The sequence below is a fragment of the Chamaea fasciata genome, unplaced genomic scaffold (assembly GCF_029207755.1).
Source record: "Chamaea fasciata isolate MVZ Bird 193981 ecotype frontalis unplaced genomic scaffold, bChaFas1.0.hap1 SCAF_1294, whole genome shotgun sequence".
Taxonomy (NCBI): Eukaryota; Metazoa; Chordata; class Aves; order Passeriformes; family Sylviidae; genus Chamaea; species Chamaea fasciata.
This window is the reverse complement of record NW_027095379.1, coordinates 1-18,440: the sequence shown is the minus strand read 5'-3', so window position 1 is coordinate 18,440 and position 18,440 is coordinate 1. Positions and strand designations below refer to the sequence as shown.

The window sequence follows — 18,440 nt, the reverse complement described above, 5'->3', positions numbered from 1 at the left end:
CGGGCGATTTTGGGGTTCCCAGCCCCTTTTTGGCTGATTTTTGGGTGAATTTTGGGAATTTCAGGGGATTTTGGGGTTCCCAGCCCTTTTTTGGGTGATTTTCTTTGAATTTCGGGACTCCCAGCCCCTTTTTTGGGGCTGAACTTTGGGGGAATTCTTTGGAATTTTGGGGGAATTCTTTGGAATTTTGGGGGAATTCGGGGGGGGGGGGTGTCCCCGCCCCTCCCCCTCCCTCCCCCGCCCATTCCCAGCTGTCCCCGCCCCTCCCCCGCATTCCCCGAATTCTCAAATTCCGGCTCCTCCAATCACAACGCCCCATGGGGGCGGAGCCAGGCGGGGTGGGGGCGTGACCTCAGGCCACGCCCCCTCCCCAAAAAAAGGCTCCCGGGGGGTCCCAAAACCCCCAAAACCCCCCGGAAACCCACCGGGATGGGGGAGGGGCTGGGCTGGGTGAGTGGGGGAGGGGATTTGGGGGTCCCGGGGGGGGATTTTGGGGGGAAAATTTGGGATTTCGGGGGGTCCTGGGGTGGTTTTGGGGGAAATTGGGGGGGTTGGGGAGAAATTTGGGGGGGGGGGATTTGGGGGGGGGGGGTTCCTGAGGGAGAATTTGGGGAATTTCGGGATTCCTGGAGGCACCGGGGAGAATTTGGGGAGGTCCTGGGGGGTCCGGAGGGAATTTTGGGGGGTCCGGGGGGAATTTAGAGGATTTTGGGGGAAATTTCGGGGGAAATTTGGAGGAATTCGGGGGGGGGGTGGGGGGGTCCCGAGGGAATTTTGGATGGAATTTTGGGGGGATTTTCGGAGTCCTGAGGGAATTTTGAGGGAATTTCGGGAAGTTTTGGGGGTCCTGAGGGAATTTGGGGGGGTTTTGGGGAAATTTTGGAAGTCCTGAGGGAATTTTGAGGTGAAAATTTGGGGGAAATTTGGGGGTCCCGTGGTGGTTTTAGGGGAATTTTGGGGGAATTTCGGAGTCCCGAGGAGTTTTGGGGAGAATTTGGGAGATTTTGGGAGATCCTGGAGGGATTTGGGGGGAATTTGGGGAGATCCTGAGGGGTCCTAAGGGAGATTTGGGGGTTCCGAGGGAATTTTGGGGGGATTTTGGGAAGTTTTGGGGATCCTGAGGGAATTTTGGGGGATTTGGGGGGAATTTTGGGGGTCCTGAGGGAATTCTGGGGAAATTTTGGGGGAATTTTTGGGGTCCTGATGGAATTTTGGGGGAATTTCGGGAAGTTTTGAGGGTTCTGAAGGAATTTTGGGGAAAATTTTTGAGGTGGAACTGTTGGGATTTGACCTTTGACCTCTGATCTTTGACCCCTCCCGGACAGGCGGTGCTGGCGCTGCTGGTGGTCATCGGGGGCTGCGGTCAGTGAGGGGTCACCCAGGGGTCACTCAGGGGTCAGGGGTCATTCAGGGGTCACTCAGGGGTCACCCATGGGTCAGGGGTCACACAGGGGTCACACAGGGGACACTCAGGGGTCAGGGGTCACACAGGGGACACTGGGTCACTCAGGGGTCACTTAGAGGTCACTCGGGGGTTACTCAGGGGTCACTCACTCATTGGTCACTCAGGGTCACTCAAGGGTCACTCAGGGGTCACTCGGGGTCACCCAGGGGTCACTCGGGTCACTCACGGTCACTCAAAAGTCACCCAGGGGTCACTCAGAGGTCAAAGGTCACTCCCTGCTCCCCTCTACCCCTCAGGCTCCGCCCCCCCGGCCCCGCCCTTCCTGGAGGAACCGGCCAATGGCAGCGCGCTGCTGGGGGAGGAGGCGGAGCTCCGCTGCCACACCCAGGTGGGCGTGGCCGTGCAGTGGGCGCGGGACGGGCTCCTCCTGGGGGCCACGCCCACCCTGGCCCACCCTCGCTACCGATTGGTCGGAGACCCCCGGAAAGGTGGGTGGGGCTACAAAAGGAGGCGGGGCACAAAGGGGCGGGATTTAAAGGGGGCGGGGTTAAGGAGGCTTTGGGGAGAAATTTGGGCTTAAAGAACGGGGGATTTTGGGGAATTTTGGGCCAAAAATGGGGATTTTAGAACGGGGGATTTTGGGGAATTTTGGGCCAAAAATGGCGATTTTAGAACGGGGGATTTTGGGGAATTTTGGGCCAAAAATGGGGATTTTAGAACGGGGGATTTTGGGGCATTTTGGACCAAAAATGGAGATTTTAGAACGGGGGATTTTGGGGAATTTTGGACCAAAAATGGGGATTTTAGAACGGGGGATTTTGGGGAATTTTGGGCCAAAAATGGGGATTTTAGAACGGGGGATTTTGGGGAATTTTGGGCCAAAAATGGGGATTTTAGAACGGGGGATTTTGGGGAATTTTGGACCAAAAATGGGGATTTTAGAACGGGGGATTTTGGGTATTTTGGGCCAAAAATGGGGATTTTAGAACGGGGGATTTTGGGTGGTTTTGGGCCAAAAATGGGGATTTTAGAACGGGGGATTTTGGGGAATTTTGGGCCAAAAATGGGGATTTTAGAACGGGGGATTTTGGGTATTTTGGGCCAAAAATGGGGATTTTAGAACGGGGGATTTTGGGGCATTTTGGGCCAAAAATGGGGATTTTAGAACGGGGGATTTTGGGTGGTTTTGGGCCAAAAATGGGGATTTTAGAACGGGGGATTTTGGGGCATTTTGGGCCAAAAATGGGGATTTTAGAACGGGGGATTTTGGGGAATTTTGGGCCAAAAATGGGGATTTTAGAACGGGGGATTTTGGGGCATTTTGGGCCAAAAATGGGGATTTTAGAACGGGGGATTTTGGGTATTTTGGGCCAAAAATGGGGATTTTAGAACGGGGGATTTGGGGGCATTTTGGGCCAAAAATGGAGATTTTAGAACGGGGGATTTTGGGTGGTTTTGGGCCAAAAATGGGGATTTTAGAACGGGGGATTTTGGGGAATTTTGGGCCAAAAATGGGGATTTTAGAACGGGGGATTTTGGGGCATTTTGGACCAAAAATGGAGATTTTAGAACGGGGGATTTTGGGGCATTTTGGGCCAAAAATGGGGATTTTAGAACGGGGGATTTTGGGGCATTTTGGACCAAAAATGGAGATTTTAGAACGGGGGATTTTGGGTGGTTTTGGGCCAAAAATGGGGATTTTAGAACGGGGGATTTTGGGGAATTTTGGGCCAAAAATGGAGATTTTAGAACGGGGGATTTTGGGTGGTTTTGGGCCAAAAATGGGGATTTTAGAACGGGGGATTTTGGGGCATTTTGGGCCAAAAATGAGGATTTTAGAACGGGGGATTTTGGGGCATTTTGGGCCAAAAATGGGGATTTTAGAACGGGGGATTTTGGGGCATTTTGGGCTAAAAATGGGGATTTTAGAACGGGGGATTTTGGGCCAAAAATGGGGATTTTAGAACGGGGGATTTTGGGGCATTTTGGGCCAAAAATGGGGATTTTAGAACGGGGGATTTTGGGGCATTTTGGGCAGTTTCGGGCAGTTTGGAGGATTTTTTGGGGGGAGTTTCCTGCAGATTTTTGGGGCCGAATTTTGAATTTTGGGGAATTTGGGGGTTCAAAGGTGATGGGGGGGCGGAGCTAACATGGGGTGGGCGTGTCCGCGAGTGGGCGTGTCCCCAGGTGAGCACCACCTGCGCATCGGGCGGGTGACGCTGGAGGACGACGCCGAGTTCCAGTGCCAGGCGGGGGAGGGGAACGGCACCCGGCCCCGCCCCTCGCGCCCCGCCCGCCTCAGCGTCATGGGTAACTGGTTTATACTGGGGTATACTGGGGTTTACTGGGATGGACTGGTTTGGACTGGGTAATACTGGTTATACTGGTTATACTGGGATGGATTGGTTATACTGGGTTGTACCGGGTTTTACCGGTGATACTGGTTATACTGGGACGTACTGGGTTATGCTGATAATACCGGTTTATACTGGGTTATACTGGGTTGGACTGGGTTGTACTGGGGTATGCTGGGTTAGACTGGGTTAAACTGGGTTATACTGGGTTGTACTGGTCCCTGAGCATCCCGCCCCACCCGGATCACAGTGCTTGGTAAACTGGTTATACTGGGTTATACTGGTGATATTGGTCATACTGGGCTATACTGGGTTATACTGGTTATGCCGGTTTATACTGGGACGGACTGGTTTGGACTGGGTTATACTCGGTTGCACTGGGTTATACTGGGTTATATTGGGCTATACTGGGATGGACTAGTTTGGACTGGTTTGGACTGGGTTATACTGGGAGGGACTGGGAGAGGATTGCGGGGGGACTGGGATTAACTGGGAGCCACCGGGATGCCCCTCACCCTCCTTCCCAGTCCCTCCCAGTTTATCCCAGTTCCTCCCAGTCCTCACCCAGTAATCCCCAATCCCCTCCCAGTTACTCCCAGGGAGATTCCAGGAAGTCCCAGTCCCTCCCAGTAACCCCGAACCCCAAACCAGTAGGAACCAGTAAAACCCCAAATCCCCTCCCGGTTGCTCCCAGTTCATCCCGGTCCCCTCCCAGTCCTTCCCAGTACCGCAAACCAGTATAAACCAGTAACCCCAAATCCTATCCCAGTCCCTCCCAGTCCTTCCCAGTTCCCTCCCAGTCCTTCCCAGTTCCCTCCCAGTTCCCTCCCAGTCCCTCCCAGTTCCCTCCCAGTTCCCTCCCAGACCCTCCCAGTTTGTCCCAGTTCCCTCCCAGTCACTCCCAGTCTCTCCCAGTTCCCCCCAGTGCCCCGCAGCTGGAGCTGCTGGAGGGGGCGGAGCTTCCCCTGATGGGCGGGGCCGAGGTTCAGGTTCGCTGCCACGCCCACGACGCGCGCCCCGCCCCCGAGCTGGAGCTGCGCCTCGGTGAGTGCCGGGAGAAATTCGGGGGAATCTGGGGGAATTTTGGGGAAAATTTGGGGGATTTTGGGGAATTTTGCAGAAATTTCGGGAATTTTGGGGGATTTGGGGGCATTTTGGGGAATTTTGGGGGGATTTGGGGGAAATTTGGGGAATTTGGGGGGAATTTGGGGGAATTTGAGGGGATTTTGGGGTATTTCGGGCGGATTTGGGATCATTCAGGGTCGATTTTGAATTTTGGGGTAAATTCCGCCGATTTCGGGCTGATTTTAGATCATTCCGGGGGTCGATTTTTGGGGGGATCTTGCGGCGGTTTCGGGGGTGACTTGGGGGCAATTTCGGGTGAATTTCGGCAATTTTGGGCGACTTGGGGTTGATTTTGGGGCAATTTTTGGGTAAATTGTGGGGGGAATTCTGGCACTTTGGGTCAATTTCGGCAAATTTGGATCATTTTGGGGTGATTTGGGCTGATTTGGACTGAATTTTGCTCATTTGGGGATATTTTGGGGTGATTTTGGCCGATTTTGGGATATTTTGGGCTGATTTTGGGTGATTTGGGGTGATTTTGAGTTATTTTGGGATTTTTGAGCTGATTTTGGCTCATTTTGGGATATTTTGGGGTGATTTTGGGGTGATTTGGGGGGGATTTTGGGGGGATTTTGGGGGGATTTTGGGGGGATTTTGGGATGTTTTGGGCTGATTTTGGGCGATTTCGGGGTCTCTGGGATATTTTGGGCTGATTTTGGCCGATTTTGGGATATTTTGGCTGATTTTGGCCGATTTTGGCCGATTTTGGGGTGACTTTGGGTGATTTTGGTCAATTTTGGCCGATTTTGGGGTAATTTTGGGAGATTTGGGGTGGGTTTTGGGCTGATTTTGTGATATTTTGGGGTGATTTTGGGCCGATTTTTGGGCCGATTTTGGCCGATTTTGGGTGATTTTGGCTGATTTGGGATGATTTGGGGATGATTTTGGGATATTTTGGGTGGTTTCGGGTCCCAGGGGACGAGCCCCTTCCCGACGTCTCCGTGAGGGTTTTCGAGGGGTCCCAACCCAAGCTGAGCTCCAGCGAGGCCACGGCCAGGTGAGCGCCAGTACGGACCAGTATAAACCAGTATGCACCAGTATAACCCAGCGCAAACCAGTATAGACCAGGATAAACCACTCGAAACCAGTATAGACCAGTATAGACCAGTATAGACCAGTATAGCCCAACCTGGGGGAGCCCAAACCAGTCTCCTCCCAGTCCCAGTCCCTCCCCAGTGCTCTCCCAGTATAAACCAGTAACCTCCCAGTCCCCTCCCAGTCCCTCCCAGTTCATCCCAGTCCCCTCCAGTGCCCTCCCAGTATAACCCAGTCTATCCCAGTCCCTCCCAGTTTTATTCCAGTCTCCTCCCAGTCCATCCCAGTATATCCCAGTCCCCTTCCAGTCCCTTCCAGTTCCCTTCCAGTCACTCTCAGTCCCTCCCAGTCCATCCCAGTTCCCTCCCAGTATAAACCAGTAACCTCCCAATTCCTTCCCAGTCCATCCCAGTTCCCTCCCAGTCCATCCCAATCCCCTCCCAGTCCCTCCCAGTCCCTCCCAGTTCCCTCCCAGTCCATCCCAGTCCATCCCAGTCCATCCCAGTCCCTCCCAGTCCCTCCCAGTCCCTCCCAATCCCCTCCCAGTCCCTCCCAGTCCATCCCAGTCCCTCCCAGTTCATCCCAGTTCCCTCCCAGTCCCTCCCAGTCCCTCCCAGTCCCTCCCAGTCCCTCCCAGTCCCTCCCAGTTCATCCCAATCCCCTCCCAGTCCCTCCCAGTCCCTCCCAGTTTATCCCAGTCCCTCCCAGTGACCCCAGTTCCCCAGGCTGACCCCCGGCCCCTCGGACCACGGGCGGCTCCTGCTCTGCTCGGCCTCCAACGCGGCCGGGGCGGCTCCGGCCACGGCCGGACTGCGGCTGGACATCGCCGGTGAGTCCCCGAATGTCCCCGAATGTCCCCAAATGTCCCAAAATGTCCCCAAATGTCCCCAAATGTCCCCAAATGTCCCCAAATGTCCCCGAATGTCCCCAAATGTCCCCGAATGTCCCCAAATGTCCCCAAATGTCCCCAAATGTCCCCAATGTCCCCAATGTCCCCAAAATGTCCCCGAATGTCCCAAAATGTCCCCAAAATGTCCCCGAATGTCCCAAAATGTCCCCAAAATGTCCCCGAATGTCCCAAATGTCCCCAAATGTCCCCAAATGTCCCCAAAATGTCCCCGAATGTCCCAAATGTCCCCAAATGTCCCCAAATATCCCCAAAATGTCCCCAAATGTCCCCAAAATGTCCCCAAATGTCCCAAATGTCCCCGAATGTCCCCGAATGTCCCCAAATGTCCCCAAAATGTCCCCAAAATGTCCCCAAAATGTCCCCAAATAACCCTGCAAATAAACCTCCGAGATTCCCCCGAAGTCGCTCCGGGACGTCCCAGTTCATCCCAGTTCATCCCAGTAACCCCCCAGTCCCCTCCCAGTTCATCCCAGTCACCCCCCAGTTCATCTCAGTTCATCCCAGTCCCCTCCCAGTTCATCCCAGTTCATCCCAGTGACCCCCAGTTCCCTCCCACTTCATCCCAGTCCCCTCCCAGTCCCCTCCCAGTTCATCCCAGTCCCCTCCCAGTCCCCTCCCAGTTCATCCCAGTTCATCCCAGTGACCCCCAGTTCCCTCCCACTTCATCCCAGTCCCTCCCAGTCCCCTCCCAGTTCATCCCAGTTCATCCCAGTCCCCTCCCAGTCCCCTCCCAGTTCATCCCAGTATCCCCCAGTCCTGCCCAGTGACCCCCGGTCCCCTCCCAGTCCCTCCCAGTGCTCCCAGTATCGAGGGGCTGCCGCCGCTGGTCCGGGCGGGGGAGGAGCTGCGGCTGCTCTGCGTCAGCCGCGGGGGGCGCCCTCCTCCCAGTCTGCACTGGGACAAGGTACTGGGAGCACTGGGAGGGCACTGGGAGGGACTGGGAGGGCACTGGGATGGACTGGGATGTACTGGGATAAACTGGGAGGGAACTGGGATAAACTGGGAGGGACTGGGATAAACTGGGAGGGACTGGGATAAACTGGGATGGACTGGGTGGGAACTGGGAGGGACTGGGATAAACTGGGAGGCACTGGGAGGGGATCAGGGGTTACTGGGAGGGGACTGGGAATCACTGGAATCAAACTGGGAGGAGACTGGGAGGTCACTGGGTGTTACTGGGAGGGCACTGGGATAAACTGGGAGGGCACTGGGAGGGACTGGGAGGAACTGGGATCATACTGGGAGTCACTGGGAGGAACTGGGATCATACTGGGAGTCACCGGGAGGGCACTGGGATCATACTGGGAGTCACTGGGAGGGCACTGGGATCATACTGGGAAGGCATGGTGAGATCACTGGGTGCACTGGGAGAGACTGGGATGGACTGGGATTTACTGGGAGGGCACTGGAATCAAACTGGGAGTTGCTGGGACGAAACTGGGAGGGGACTGAGGGTCACTGGGCGTTACTGGAAGTCACTGGGATCAAACTGGGAGGCACTGGGAGTTACTGGGAGAGACTGGGAGGGCACTGGGATCAAACTGGGAGTAACTGGGAGGGGATTGGGGGGTTACTGGGAGCACTGGGAGTTACTGGAATCAAACTGGGAGTTACTGGGAGTCACTGGAATCAAACTGGGAGGTGCTGGGAGTTACTGGGATCATACTGGGAGTCACGGGAACAAAACTGGGAGGGGACTGAGGGTCACTGGGCGTTACTGGGAGTGACTGGGAGTCACTGGGAGGCACTGGGGAGTTACTGGGAGTCACTGAATTCAAACTGGGAATAACTGGGAGGGCACTGGGAGGCACTGGGAGGTTACTGGGACTTACTGGGAGTCGCTGGAATCAAACTGGGAGTTAGTGGGACGTCACTGGGAGTCACTGGGATCAAACTGGGACCACTGGGAGTTACTGGGAGTCACTGGGAGTTACAGGAATCAAACTGGGAGTTACTGGGACGTCACTGGGATCAAACTGGGAGTCACTGGGATGTCACTGGGAGTTACTGGGATCAAACTGGGAGTCACTGGGATGTCACTGGGAGTTACTGGGATCAAACTGGGAGTCACTGGGATGTCACTGGGAGTTACTGGGATCAAACTGGGAGTCACTGGGATGTCACTGGGAGTTACTGGGATCAAACTGGGAGTTACTGGGACTTACTGGGAGCCACTGGAATGAAATTGGGAATTACTGGGAGCCCTCTCAGTGGGCGTGACCTCATTTAACCCCGCCCATTTCCCCTACCCCGCCCCTTTGTTCCCTCTTGGCCCCGCCCCTTTCCAGGACGGGCAGCCCCTGGCGGGGGCGTGGTCGCAGGACGCGGGGGGCGTGGCCAGCTCCCGCCTCGTGCTCAGCCCCGCCCCCGAGGACGACGGCGTCACCTTGCGGTGCCGCGCCGTGACGTCACTGCCGGGGGGCGGGGCCAGCGCCAGCGTCAAACTGCGAGTGACGTGTGAGGGACTGGGATAAACTGGGATAAACTGGGATGGACTGGGATGGACTGGGAGGGACTGGGATAAACTGGGATAAACTGGGATGGACTGGGAGGGACTGGGAGGGACTGGGATAAACTGGGATAAACTGGGATGGACTGGGAGGGACTGGGAGGGACTGGGAGGGACTGGGATAAACTGGGATGGACTGGGAGGGACTGGGATGGACTGGGATGGACTGGGATAGACTGGGAGGGACTGAGATGGACTGGGAGGGACTGAGATAAACTGGGAGGGACTGGGAGGGACTGGATTATACTGGGATATACTGGTTTTTGCTGGTTTATTTTGGTTGACACCAGTCCATACTGGTTCCTACTGGTTTATACTGGTCAGATCGTACTAACCTGTAATAATCCATACTGGTCAGTATTGACCTGTACTGGTTTGTACTGGTCTGTACTGATTTATACTGGTCTGTACTGGGTTATACTGGTATGTTTGGGAGTATACTGGTTTATACTGGTCCATGCTGGTTCATGCTGGTTTGTACTGGTCGGACTACAGCCATCCATAACAACTCATACTGGTTTGCACTGGCCAGTGTTGATGTATACTGGTTTATACCGGTCAGTGTTGCTGTGTAGTGATTTATTCTGGTTTATACTGGTTTGTACTGGTCCATACCGGTTCACACTGGTTCATACTGGTCTGTACTGGTCAGACGGGCCATCGGAGCTGACCCTGCTGGGCTCGGCGGCCGTGGCCGAGGGCGGGGAGGCGCCGCTGAGCTGCACCAGTGCTCCCAGTAACCCCCCAGTGCGGCTGCGCTGGTGGCTGGGGGGGACCGAGCTGCGGGCCAGCCACCAGGGACTGGGACCAGTGAGTGGGACTGGGACGGACTGGGAGGGACTGGGAGGGACTGGGAGGGGACTGGGATGGACTGGGAGGGACTGGGAGGGACTGGGAGGGACTGGGACAAACTGAGAGGGACTGGGAGGGACTGGGGGGGACTGGGAGGGGACTGGGACAAACTGGGAGGGACTGGGGGGGACTGGGAGGGACTGGGAGGGGACTGGAACAAACTGGGAGGGACTGGGAGGGACTGGGGGGGACTGGGATGAACGGGGAAGGACTGGGAGGGACTGGGGGGGACTGGGAGGGACTGGGGGGAACTGGGAGGGACTGGGAGGGAATGGGGACAAACTGGGAGGGACTGGGAGGGACTGGGAGGGACTGGGATAAACTGGGAGGGACTGGAGTGGACTGGGATGAACTGGGAGGGACTGGGAGGGACTGGGAGGGAACAGGGACAAACTGGGAGGGACTGGGAGGGACTGGGGTGGACTGGGAGGGGACTGGGACAAACTGGGAGGGACTGGGAGGGACTGGGGGGGACTGGGAGGGACTGGGAGGGGACTGGAACAAACTGGGAGGGACTGGGAGGGACTGGGGGGGACTGGGATGAACGGGGAAGGACTGGGAGGGACTGGGGGGGACTGGGAGGGACTGGGGGGAACTGGGAGGGACTGGGATAAACTGGGAGGGACTGGAAGGGACTGGGATAAACTGGGAGGGACTGGAGTGGACTGGGATGAACTGGGAGGGACTGGGAGGGACTGGGAGGGAACAGGGACAAACTGGGAGGGACTGGGACAAACTGGGATCAAACTGGGAGGGACTGGGACAAACTAGGAGAGACTGGAGGGGATTGGGACAAACTGGGAGGGACTGGGAGGGACTGGGGGGGACTGGGAGGGAACTGGGAGGAGACTGGGATAAACTGGGAGGAACTAGGAGGGAACGGGGACAAACTGGGAGGGACTGGGAGGGAACTGGGATCAAACTGGGAGTTACTGGGAGCACTGGGAGTTAATTTGGGGGGAGGGGGATGGGTCAGTGAGGGCGGGGGAGGGGCTTTGACCCCTGAGTGACCCCTGATTGACCCCCGAGTGACCCCTGGGTGACCCCTGAGTGACCCCTGATTGACCCCTGAGTGACCTCACGGTGACCCCGGTGTGACCTCCCCCAGGGGGGCGTGGCCGTGTCCAACCTGACGCTGCGGGGGCGTGTCCAGGACCACGGCGCCCCCCTGGTGTGCGAGGCCGAGACCCCCGGGGTGGGGACCCGGAGTGTGACAGTGACCGTCAGCGTCACCCGTGAGCACCGGCTGTACTGGTTATACTGGGATATACTGGGATGTACTGGTTATACTGGGATGTACTGGTTATACTGGGGTGTACTGGTTATACTGGGATGTACTGGGTTATACTGGGATATACTGGGTTATACTGGGGTGGGGACCCGGAGTGTGACAGTGACCGTCAGCGTCACCCGTGAGCACCGGCTGTACTGGTTATACTGGGATGTACTGGGATGTACTGGTTATACTGGGGTGTACTGGTTATACTGGGATGTACTGGGTTATACTGGGTTATACTGGTTATACTGGGATATACTGGGTTATACTGGGGTGGGGACCCGGAGTGTGACAGTGACCATCAGCGTCACCCGTGAGCACCGGCTGTACTGGTTATACTGGGTTATACTGGGATGTACTGGTTATACTGGGATATACTGGTTATACTGGGTTATACTGGGTTATACTGGGATATACTGGGTTATACTGGGGTGGGGACCCGGAGTGTGACAGTGACCGTCAGCGTCACCCGTGAGCACCGGCTGTACTGGTTATACTGGGTTATACTGGGATGTACTGGTTATACTGGGATTTACTGGTTATACTGGGATGTACTGGGTTATACTGGGATATACTGGGTTATACTGGGATATACTGGGATATACTGGGGTGGGGACCCGGAGTGTGACAGTGACCGTCAGCGTCACCCGTGAGCACCGGCTGTACTGGTTATACTGGGATATACTGGGATGTACTGGTTATACTGGGATATACTGGTTATACTGGGATATACTGGGTTATACTGGGGTGGGGACCCGGAGTGTGACAGTGACCGTCAGCGTCACCCGTGAGCACCGGCTGTACTGGTTATACTGGGATGTACTGGGATGTACTGGTTATACTGGGGTGTACTGGTTATACTGGGATGTACTGGGTTATACTGGGATATACTGGGTTATACCGGGATGGACTACGACAAACTGGGAGGGGACTGGGAGGGGATTGGAGGTTCCTGGGTGGGCAGTGGGATGAACTGGGAGGGACTGGGCGTTACTGGGATGAACTGGGATTCACTGGGAGGGACTGGGGCAGTGTCCCTTTAAAGGGGCGTCACCCTTTAAGGGTGTGTGTCCCTTTAAAGGGGCGTGTCTCACTAAGATGGGACATATCCCTTTACGAGGGGGCGTGTCCCGCTAAGAGGGGGCGTGTCCCGCTTTGGCCCCGCCCCCAGACCCTCCGCAGGCGCTCTGGGTGGAGGCCCCGCCCCCCAACGCCACCTTCCGGGCGGGGGAGGAGCTGCGGCTGCTGTGCCACGCCCGGGGGGGGCACCCGGCCCCCAAACTCACCTGGACCAAGGTGAGACGGCCCCCAGAGTGTCCCCAAAACATCCCCAAAACGGCCCAAAAAATGTCCCAAAAAGGGCCCAAAAATGTCCCAAAATTGGCCCAAAAATGGCCCAAAATGGCCCAAAAATGGCCCAAAAAGGGCCCAAAACTGTCCCAAAATTGGCCCAAAAATGTCCCAAAAAGGGCCCAAAAATATCCCAAAAAGGGCCCCAAAAATGGCCCAAAAAGGGCCCAAAAATATCCCAAAAAGGGCCCCAAAAATGGCACAAAATTGGCCCAAAATTGGCCCAAAAATGTCCCAAAAATATCCCATAAAGGGCCCCAAAAATGACCCAAAATTGGCCCAAAAAGGGCCCCAAAAATGGCCCAAAAATTGGCCCAAAATTGTCCCATAAAGGGCCCCAAAAATGTCCCAAAATTGGCCCAAAATTGTCCCATAAAGGGCCCCAAAAATGTCCCTAAAAATGGCCCAAAAATGTCCCCAAAACATCCCTAAAACATCCCATAAAAATCCCAAAAATCCCCCAAAAATGTCCCTAAAACGTCCCAAAAAACCGTCCCCAAAAATCCCCAAAATCCTCCAAAAATACAAAAACCCCTCCCAGTCCCCTCCCAGTAACCCCAAATCCCAAACCAGTATAAACCAGTAACCCCAAATCCTCTCCCAGTCCCTCCCAGTGCCCTCCCAGTATAAACCAGTAACCTCAAATCCCCTTTTAACCTCTCCCAGTAACCCCAAACCCCAAACCAGTATAAACCAGTAACCCCAAATCCTCTCCCAGTCCCTCCCAGTGCCCTCCCAGTATAAACCAGTAACCTCAAATCCCCTTTTAACCTCTCCCAGTAACCCCAAACCCCAAACCAGTATAAACCAGTAACCCCAAATCCTCTCCCAGTCCCTCCCAGTGCCCTCCCAGTATAAACCAGTAACCTCAAATCCCCTTTTAACCTCTCCCAGTAACCCCAAACCCCAAACCAGTATAAACCAGTAACCCCAAATCCTCTCCCAGTCCCTCCCAGTGCCCTCCCAGTATAAACCAGTAACCTCAAATCCCCTTTTAACCTCTCCCAGTAACCCCAAACCCCAAACCAGTATAAACCAGTAACCCCAAATCCTCTCCCAGTCCCTCCCAGTGCCCTCCCAGTATAAACCAGTAACCTCAAATCCCCTTTTAGCCTCTCCCAGTAACCCCAAACCCCAAACCAGTATAAACCAGTAACCCCAAATCCTCTCCCAGTCCCTCCCAGTGCCCTCCCAGTATAAACCAGTAACCTCAAATCCCCTTTTAACCTCTCCCAGTAACCCCAAACCCCGAACCAGTATAAACCAGTAACACCCCATCCCCTCCCAGTGCCTCCCAGTTTATCCCAGTTCATCCCAGTCCCCTCCCAGTTGAAGCCCCGCCCCTTCCCAGGACGGGCGCCCCCTGGCGGACGCGCCGGCGCAGAGCCGTTCCGGTCACGTGACCTCGCGCGAGCTGCTGCTGACGGCCACGCCCAGCGACAACGGCGCCCCCTTCCGGTGCGAGGCCGGCCCCGCCCACAAGGGGGCGGCGCCCACCCGCAGCGACCCCGTGCGGCTGAGAGTGCTGTGTGAGCGACTGGGGGGGACTGGGAGGGACTGGGAGGGACTGGGAGGGACTGGGATATACTGGGAGGGACTGGGATATACTGGGAGGGACTGGGAGGGGATTGGGAGGAACCTGGGAGGGACTGGGTTATACTGGGAGGGAACTGAGAGGGACTGTGAGGGGGTTGGGAGGGAACTGGGATGGACTGGGTTATACTGGGAGGGGCTGGGATGGGACTGGGAGGGGGTTGGGAGGGAACTGGGAGGGACTGGGTTATACTGGGAGGGACTGGGATGGGACTGGGAGGGGGTTGGGAGGGAACTGGGAGGGACTGGGTTATACTGGGAGGGAACTGGGAGGGAGTGGGAGGGGATTGAGAGGGGACTGGGACTTATTGGGTTATACTGGGAGGGACTGGGATGGACTGGGATAAACTGGGATGGACTGGGATGGGACTGGGTTATATTGGGTAGGACTGGGAGGGACTGGGAGGGGATTGGGAGGGAACTGGGAGGGACTGGGTTATCCTGGGAGGGACTAGGAGGGATTGGGATAAACTGGGAGGAACTGGGAGGGGATTGGGAGGCGACTGGGACTTACTGGGTTATACTGGGAGGGACTGGGTTATACTGGGAGGGACTGGGATATACTGGGAGGGCACTGGGAGGGCACTGGGCTGGTGAAAAGATGATTTGGCGTTACTGGTTTATACTGGTTTGGGGTTTGGGGTTACTGGGAGAGCACTGGGAGGGATTGGGAAGGACTGGGCTATACTGGGAGGGACTGGGAGGGAGTTGGGAGGGAACTGGGAGGGAACTGGGAGGGAACTGGGCTATACTGGAAGGGATTTGGGGTCACTGGTTTGTACTGGGAGGGCACTGGGATGGACTGGGAAGGGATTTGGAGTTACTGGTTGTTACTGGTTTGGGGTTACTGGGAGGGGCTGGGAGCTTACTGGTTCCCGGAGGGGCGTGACCACGTGTGGGCGTGGCCACCTTGTGCCCCTCCCAGTCCCTCCCCAAACCAGTATAAACCAGTAAACCCAGATCCTCTCCCAGTCCCTCCCAGTCCATCCCAGTCCCTCCCAGTAACTCCCAGTCCCTCCCAGTCCCCGCCCAGGCCGTTTCCATCTCGGTGTCTCCGCGGGAGCCCCGCCCCGGCCACACCCTGACGGTCACCTGCCGCGCTGGCCCCGCCCACCCGGCCCCGGAGCTCACCTGGATCCGCCCCGGCCACGCCCCGTGAGACACCAGTAACACCAGTTCCCTCCCAATCCCCTCCCAGTTCATCCCAGTTCATCCCAGTCCCCTCCCAGTGTGATCCCAGTCCCATCCCAGTAACAGCAAACCCCAAACCAGTATAAACCAGTAAAGCCAAATCCCCTTTTAACCCCTCCCAGTCCCCTCCCAGTTTATCCCAGTCCCTCCCAGTCCCTCCCAGTGTGATCCCAGTCCCATCCCAGTAACCCCAAACCCCAAACCAGTATAAACCAGTAACTCCAAATCATCTCCCAGTCCCTCCCAGTGCCCTCCCAGTATAAACCAGTAACCCCAAATCATCTCCCAGTCCCTCCCAGTGCCCTCCCAGTATAAACCAGTAACCCCAAATCCTCTCCCAGTCCCTCCCAGTTCCCTCCCAGTATAAACCAGTAACCCAAATCCTCTCCCAGCCCTCCCAGTGCCCTCCCAGTATAAACCCATAACCCCAAATTCCCTTTAACCCCCTCCCAGTTCCCTCCCAGTTTATCCAGTCCCTCCCAGTCCCTCCCAGTTTATCCCAGTCCATCCCACTCCCCTCCCAGTGTGATCCCAGTCCCATCCCAGTAACCCCAAAACCCAAACCAGTATAAACCAGTAACCCCAAATCCCCTTTTAACCCCCTCCCAGTTCCCTCCCAGTCCATCCCAGTCCCCTCCCAGTCGCTCCCAGTCGCTCCCAGTAACTCCAGTTCCCCGCAGGGAGCCGGGGCTGCCCCTCCCCCCCAGCCCCGCCCCCCACGGGGGGTCACGGTGGGGGCGCGGCTGCTCCTGCAGGGGGCGCTGGCGCTGCAGGACCAGCCAATCACGTGCCGAGCCTGGAGCGCGGCCATGGGCGTGGCCGTCAGCTCCGCCCACGTGCTGCGCCTGCGCCGTGAGCCACTGGTTTATACTGGGATCGACTGGGAGGGGACTGGGAGGGACTGGGAGGGGATCTGGGGTTACTGGTTTATACTGGTTTGGGGTTTGAGGTTACTGGGAGGGAACTGGGAGGGGTTAAAATGGAATTCGGAGTTACTGGTTTATACTGGGAGGGGATTTGGGGTTACTGGTTTGTACTGGGTTATACTGGAAGGGATTGGGAGGGTTTAAAGGGGATTTGGAGTTACTGGTTTATACTGGGAGGGGTTTGGGATGGACTGGGAGGGGATTGGGGGTTACTGGTTTATACTGGTTTGGGGGTTTGGGGTTACTGGGAGGGGACTGGGATATACTGGGATGAACTGGGAGGGGATTGGGGGTCGCATTGGGAGAGTACTGGGACCTTTGGACTGGTCCTGAACTGGTTTGTACTGGTTTATACTGGTGCAGACACACCCTTGGTGACACGGGGGGAACCCCTGTGGGCCTAACTGGGATATACTGGGATATACTGGGATACACTGGGATATACTGGGAACGCCTTTAGAAGGCACTGGGAGTTACTGGGATTGAACTGGGATTGAACTGGTGCCAAACTGGTTTGTACTGGTTTATACTGGTGCAGGCGCACCCTTGGTGACATGGGGGGAACCCCTGGGGCCTAACTGGGATATACTGGGATATACTGGGAATGCCTTTAGAAGGCGCTGGGAGTTACTGGGATTGAACTGGTGCCAAACTGGTCCGTACTGGTTTGTACTGGTGCAGACGCGCCCCTGGTGAGCGCCGGCCCGTCCCCGGTGCTGGTTCGGAAGGTTCCGACGCCATCTTGGGGCTGTCGGTGCGCGCCCATCCCCCACCCGAGAGCTGCGCCTGGAGCGTGCGGGGGAGGGGCATCAGCCCCGGTACTGGGAGCACTGGGAGGGCACTGGGAGGGGAGACGGGGTTACTGGCTTGTACTGGTTTGGGGGGTTGGGGTTACTGGATGGACTGGGAAGGGGTTAAATGGAGATTTGGGGTTACTGGTTTGTACTGGGAGGGACTGGGATGGACTGGGAGGGGAGTTGGGGTTACTGGTTTGTACTGGGAGGGCACTGGGAAGGGATTTGGGGTTACTGGTTTATACTGGGAGGGACTAGGAGGGGATTTGGGGTTACTGGTTTGTACTGGGAGGGCACTGGAGGGGATTTGGGGTTACTGGTTTATACTGGGAGGGACTAGGAGGGGATTTGGGGTTACTGGTTTGTACTGGGAGGGCACTGGGAGGGGATTTGGGGTTACTAGTTTATACTGGTTTGAGGTTTGGAGTTACTGGGACAAACTGGGAGGGCACTGGGAAGGGTTAAAAGGGGATTTGGGGTTACTGGTTTGTACTGGGAGGGCACTGGGAGGGAATTTGGGGTTACTGGTTTATACTGGTTTTGGGGTTTGGGGTTACTGGGATGAACTGGGACGGTTCCAGAAGTTACTGGGAGCACTGGGAAGGCGCCAGGGGCTCCCGGGGGTGGGCGTGGCCTCTCCATGACCACGCCCCCTTCGTTGTGGCCCCGCCCTCCCCCAGAGGGGTCCCCGCGCTTCCGGCAGTCGCCAGGGGGCGCCCTCCTCATCGCCAACGTCACCCGCGCCGACAGCGCCGCCTACCGGGTGTGGTGCCACAACGCGGAGGGCGGGGCCGGCGCTGACGTCACGCTGCTGGTCCAGGGTCCGGAATTGACCCCGAAATCACCCGAAATCGCCCCAAAATTAAACTGCCCCGAAACTGCCCCAAAATTGCCCAAAACGAGTCCAAATCCGACCCGAAATCACCCGAAATCGCCCCAAAATTTACCCCAAAACGAGTCCAAATCCGACCCCGAAATCGTCCCGAAATCGCCCCAAAATGAAACTGCCCCAAAATTGCCCCAAAATTGCCCCAAACGAGTCCAAATGCGACCCCGAAATCACCCGAAATCGCCCCAAAATGAAACTGCCCCAAAATTGCTCCAAAATTGCCCCAAAACG

At 56.4% G+C, this 18,440-nt stretch overlaps 1 protein-coding gene across 1 annotated transcript; it reads left to right on the top strand.

Moving 5' to 3' along the window:
- The first annotated feature begins 298 nt into the window (after nt 1-298).
- Nucleotides 299-18,427, top strand: LOC136284711 (nephrin-like). Its single transcript, XM_066175081.1, is given in 18 exon segments — nt 299-450; nt 1,326-1,362; nt 1,702-1,893; nt 3,593-3,715; nt 4,675-4,803; nt 5,800-5,876; nt 6,637-6,748; nt 7,615-7,733; nt 9,118-9,279; nt 9,834-10,148; nt 11,299-11,425; nt 12,638-12,762; nt 14,168-14,345; nt 15,432-15,564; nt 16,281-16,324; nt 16,327-16,452; nt 17,208-17,344; nt 18,001-18,427. Coding segments are annotated over 18 exon segments (2,310 nt in total). The 5' UTR covers nt 299-429; the 3' UTR covers nt 18,154-18,427.
- The last annotated feature ends 13 nt before the right edge of the window (nt 18,428-18,440 follow it).